The sequence below is a fragment of the Hyperolius riggenbachi genome, chromosome 5 (assembly GCF_040937935.1).
Source record: "Hyperolius riggenbachi isolate aHypRig1 chromosome 5, aHypRig1.pri, whole genome shotgun sequence".
In the NCBI taxonomy this organism is placed as follows: domain Eukaryota; kingdom Metazoa; phylum Chordata; class Amphibia; order Anura; family Hyperoliidae; genus Hyperolius; species Hyperolius riggenbachi.
Window position 1 is genome coordinate 96,857,902 of NC_090650.1, and position 6,000 is coordinate 96,863,901.

General features: G+C 43.6%; 1 protein-coding gene across 4 annotated transcripts in view; it reads left to right on the forward strand.

The window, feature by feature from the left end:
- The window catches only part of PALS2 (protein associated with LIN7 2, MAGUK p55 family member), a 190,705-nt gene that overhangs the window by 139,641 nt on the left and 45,064 nt on the right, over positions 1–6,000 (forward strand). For all 4 annotated transcript variants that reach the window (XM_068236026.1, XM_068236023.1, XM_068236027.1 and 1 more), the window contains exon 7: positions 2,576–2,675. In XM_068236026.1, coding sequence (XP_068092127.1) covers positions 2,576–2,675 — 100 coding nt within the window. The remainder of the gene's footprint in view (positions 1–2,575; positions 2,676–6,000) is intronic.

The following is a 6,000-nucleotide window of genomic DNA, read 5'->3' on the forward strand; positions in this document are numbered from 1 at the left end:
TGATTATTTTTGCTTGTGCTAGTTGTTTGAGAAATCATTGGGCATAGTCTGTCAGCAGTCTTCTCACACACAGACCTGAGGAGTCCCCATGTGGGTATGAGATGAATGTGGGCAGAGCATTATTTATTCCGTCATGAAAGACGAGCTTCCTGAGGAAACTGGAGCCCAACACAGGCAGATAAATGCATTCTAGTTAAAATACAAATATGGATTTTTTTTTTTTTAACCACCTAAGATTTTTTTTTACTCCATTTTTCGTCTGTTCATTAGACTATAAATGAGTCCCTGTACTAGCTCTCCACTGGTATCTTCTCTAGTATACCTGTCGGAATACTTCTGATTAGGCCTAGAAGATAAATTGAATTTAAACCGAAATCTCGATCACCAAGATTACAATTTCAGAATCGTAAAAGCTGCAATTATCATGATCACATCATTTCCACATGGGGGAAGTTTGAAGAAGTGGCTTCAAACTTTCCCAAAGTCCCGGCACGTGCAGGCGCAGCGTTGGACAAACCTTCCGCACAAGTCCGACGATGTCCTCTATCGCCGTCTGCCGGCTCTTGTGCATGGCAAAACTCTGGGTTCCTGTATGTCACATGACATACAGGAAGTATTCCGTGCATTAAAGCCTGCAGGAGGTGAAGTAGATAGACGGGCATCGCTGGACTCGTGCTGGAAGCTATGTCCAGAACTAATGCATCTTGAGGGACAGAGGAGAGACAGAGTGGGCACAGAGACAGACACGAGAGAGCCAGAGAGAAACACAGCGGGCACAGAGGGGGCAAGAGAAACACCCAGAGGAGGCATAAAGAGGGAAAGGGGGCACAAATAGAGACAGGGGGACAGAGGGGGAACAAACAGGCAGAGAGGAGGAACAAAGCTTGATTTGAAGGAAATTGTGAATCAAATCGAAATCGCAATTTCAGACAGAAATCACTCAATTCAATGTTTTCCTAAAATCGTTCAGGCCAGTATTATAAATGTAGTGCAATTTGATAGGCTAATTAAACCTGCACTGTATGCTGAAGCTTATAATCCATAATCTAGATGCACTGTCGTGCTTCCCCATAATGATCTTTTGCAAACCGCCACCTGGCTTTTAGTTTACAGGATCCTGTGTGCAGCCTCAGCCCCTACGCTGATCTGCAAAGTACTCTGCACCATACACACGCTAGATGAAACTTGGCTGAGACAGCCGATGATGACCGCCTCTGCCGAGACTCCAGCTTGTGTACGGCAGCTCTCAAACGCTACACCATTGTTCTCCCCAATTGCCCAGCTCCTGCGTAACGTCATTCCTGGCGCTTCGTCAAAACACTGGTCAAAAATGAACATTTGTGCAGGAAAAACCACAGTTGTTTTTTGCGCCCTGCCTAACTGGTAACACTAATCTCCTGTACCCAGTCCCTTATCACTAAACCTTTTTAAAAGTCCACCTAACCAACCCGAGTGACCTGTAAAACCGATATACTGTATATAGCTGTATGTCTGTGTCCATCAGAATATTGGGTATATAACAGCTTGCGCTCAGCTTGGATAATAGCGGAGCTTGGGCACTTGGCAAAGAATTTTTACCATTGGCGCAGGTGCCCAAATTACGTACTATACAATCTTTTGTGTGTTTTTTTTTTCTTTTTTTTTTTTCTTTTTTTGAACATATCTTTATTGGCGATCAAGAGCAGTTAAAAAGAACAAAAATTTGAATCAATACAAAACAGTATCATAGAACAAAGTGCAAATCACATAAAATTAAATCAAAATTTATCTCCATTTTATTTTTCCATTTTCTGTTATGTTTTTAACACACAACACAAAGTTGGCCACTGCATCCACCTATTTTCACAAGCGATGGTGCTTACACAAAAGGTAAAGTCGTAGATTGGGTTTTCTGGGCCTGTCTAGGTTCTTTTTCCCAGAATACCACCTGCAATCTGGGTTTAATGTCATTTATAATATTGTAAGATTATTTTTTCCTTTAAGAAAAAGCTTTTAACTCAGTAGACTTTGTTTTGGATTCAAAAGTTTTAATTTTCTGAAATTGCATCAGCTTATAAATGAATATACTGGATTTTATTGCCTGTATTCCACTATGCCTCATATTTCAGCTGCCAGCCGGTATTGATTCCCGAGTTCTACTTCATGGTCCCTTATGCTGCGCAGTATATTATCTCTATACCTCTTCCTGTCAGAATCCTTTCATTTTTGATGGGTGTTCATTTCTGGATTGGTCTCCTCTTCTAAAAATAATCCTGTCATTCATCAGTTCTGGCTGTATTTACATCTTCCTATACATTTCTGCTCTCTTCCATCTCTCATTACATATTCATGCACTTGCTTGTTTTCCCATAGTTTCTCCTAAGAAGCTAATCACCATTCAGGAATCCTTCTGCTAGCTGGTCAAATGTTTAGCTGCTATGCTGCTCGCGTCGGATTGTAGCATCTGGAAATCCCAGCTGGCATTGGGAGGAAAGCTGAATGGGAATTGGCACATGGCAGGAGAGAGCGCATTGCCTGGCAGCTTTCCCCAGTATCTTGTGCATGCAGTGATGTGTGTCTTATTAACTCCTTGTAGGCCAGTCACGTGAAGGAAGGTGGAAGCGCGGGGCTCATTCCCAGTCAGTTTTTGGAGGAGAAGAGGAAAGCCTTTGTGAGGAGGGACTGGGATGGTGCAGGTAACAATCACTTCTCACTTGGAGTCATTTGCTGTCATTTTTTTTTTTAACAATTCCAAAGCACCTCATACCCCAGTTGTTAAAATTTTAGCTTTACAATTATTTAACGTTCTTTCAAGCTAAAGGGCTGGTTCAGACGGGCGTTTTTGTGGCGTTTAACGCGGCGTTTCAGACGCAGCGTTTTTTGGGATCTACTGCCATCCCATGCAAGTGAATGGGAGCGTTTAGAGCTGGCTTTTGCAGGCTTTCATGAAAGCCTGGCGGTAGATCCCGGCGTTGCGTCTAGTCTCGAAAGCAACATGCTGCTTTCAGAGGCGGTAAACGCCAGGAAACAATAGCAGAGACCAGAACTGCTAGCCTTGAACGCTTCCCAAAAGCCTTCAAAAGCTAGCTTTTAAACGCTGGCATTTAAACGCTGATGTTTGAACGCAATGCCAAGCAAAAGCTCAGCAGACGCCCGTGTGAACCAGCCCAAATAGTGGTTAGCACTCATGCCTTGCAGCGCTGGGTCCCCAGTTTGAATCCAAGTCATGGCACTATCTACATGGAGTTTGTATGTTTATCCCCGTGTCTGTGTGGGTTTCCTCCAGGCTCTCCAGTTTTCTCCCGCATCCCCAAAACCTACAGATAAGTTAACTGGCTTCTCCCAAAATTGCCAATAGACTACAATACATAGACTGCACAATAAATACATAGACGACTATGGTAGGGGTTACATTGTGAGCCCAACTTGAGGGACAGTTAAAGCGGACCTGAAATCTGATAAGCAACAGCATAATAACCTATGAAGAAAAACATTTTTGTTACAGTTGATACAAATCCTGTAATAAATGTGCTGTCCACTTCCTGCTTTCATGGAAGCAGGCCTATTGTGAACATCCTGTGTTTACAAATTAGCTGCTCTGCCATGGCAGAGGAGATTCCTGAACAGGCACAGCTGAGAGATCAAATTACAGTGGTGATTGGTCACAGCTGAAAGGAAATTAGACAGGCTAAACTCTCTAAATACATACAAGGGTGCATTTCTCTGTGTTTTCCTTCTGTCCTCTGTCCAGGTCCACTTTAAGTGACAAGACAATAGACTTTGTACATTGCTGCGGAAGATGTCGCTATATAAATACTAAATACTGTAATAATAAAATGCTAGATTTTCATTGATGGAGGCAATCGGCTGTAGTCGTCTCAGGTGAGAATCTAGTATACCTGTCATCCAGCGCTGCTGGCCTCCCATTCAGTGACCTGCTGCAATGGCTCCCATTCACCTAGCTGCTATTCTAGTTTTCTTGTAGGCCCCACCATGCTTGAATTAGTTGTTTAGGTTGGACGCTGTATAGCAGCAAGTACATCTTTTTAAAATCTGATCTAAAAGACAGTCTGACTGTGGTCAGTTTTACGTCAAGCACGGATACTAAGCTAGGGAATCACACTTTTCCTTATCGCATGTACTTTTCTGCAGCGCAAAAAATACATTTGCACACATTTATGTGCCTTTTTTGTTTTGTGCACGTGGTGATAGCATGTGCTCTGTTCTCCCCACTCACAACACCTGCCAGGTGACATCACCACCATAGGGACGTTCCGTCGTCCCTCCACGCCCCCCTGTGTAAATACACTTGAGGACGAGCGCTGGAATTTTAACAATCTTTTTATTAACATCCAAGCAGTGAATAAACAGCAATACGGTCCCCTACAGACCATTGTAAATCTAGCTCAAATTGTAGTAAGTATTATTATTATTGATTTGTAAAGCATCAACATATTCCGTGGTGCTATACAAAGTAAGAAACAAACATGGGGTACATATAGCTCAGGCTGCAACAAACGGGGGTATATACAACCTGCAATGCCTGTTTACATGGCAGCAGGGCAAGGACCACGGACTGTCGCCCTTTCAGACGGATGAACGGTCAGCACCGTCCTGCTGTTTATTCACTGCTTGGATGTGAATGAAAGGATTAAGCTCCAGTGTTGGTAGTCAAGTGTATTTCTACAGATTCTTCAAATCTGCAAGCGTCTGAAGACTGTGCCTGCTGCGTGGACTCCTGCTTATCTGAAGGTGGGGCATCTTGTCAAGTACTTCCACACCACTGTATTGCAAATGAACACGTCACTAGCCTGCTGGCTAGCTGCACATCTGTATAGTTTCGGCCCTGCAGTGCCGCCCGAGGATCAAGTCCAGTGCCTGCTGAGGGACTTTCCTAGTACTTGTGTGTGAGGCTTTACAGGGAAAGTTTCATGTTTGTTAGAGGACCCTTTCACACTGGAACGGTGCGGTATTTTTACATCACATTACCGCCGGGCAATGATAGTTTATGGAGACTTTCATACTTCCACGGTATGGCGCGAAGCAATGGAAGTGGTTTTTGCCGCATCCCCAACACAGGTCCAAAACGACGTTACCGCGTGGCTTCTGCATCGACTTCCTTTGATGGAGGTTTTTCTTGTTCAGTAAGCTAGCACCTATTCAGTAGGAGACCTTGGGCAAGACTCCCTAACACTGTTACTGCCTATAGAGCACGTCCTAGTGGCTGCAGCTCTGGAGCTTTGAGTCCGACAGGAGAGAAGCGTAATATAGATGTTCTGTGTCTGTGTCGTTTTAAAAACAATTACCGACGCAGTGCGCATGCACGGAACTGTATTTTTACAATACGCTTCCAAGCACTTCCGCATACCCCGAAGCAGGAAGTGACCACAAGCGCTTGTCACTTCCTGCTTGACCCAATGCCAGATGAGAAATACCACGTAGTAATGAAACTCCCCGAAGGCCTGTTTTTTTGGTGGTACAGCACGGCTGCCGCACCGCCAGTTTGCAGTGTGAAACCATCCTGAGGCTTTGGTCTACTCCAAATGAATGTGCACTTTTGGTCAATCCTTCATTGATTCTAACAATTGCATAGTTCTTCTGGTTGGCCTATACTTGAACCATTGTTTTGTATTGAATGCATTTCTCAGTGGAGGGCACAGTTTGAGGGGAAACCAGTCAGACTTCCAGAATTCAGTGTTTTGGGAGGAAATGGGAGCACTGAATTTAATCTCAATATGGGGACAATCTTCAAACTCCATGCACTTAAAGTGGACCCAAATTAAAAATAGAAGATTTCAGAAATAAAATCTATTTTCTAAATTATAATAATAAATAGCAGCCTTTTTTTCAGCTGCATGATGACAAATATAAAATATTTTACATTTATTGGAGGAACCCCTCCCTTCTTTTCAAATTGCCGGGATTTTTCCGGCAAACTGGTGGAGTAGATGGTGTCCGGCAATGGACGAATTGCTAATGGCTGCCCCCAGTATAACCCTAGCTATGAAAAGAGAAGGGTGA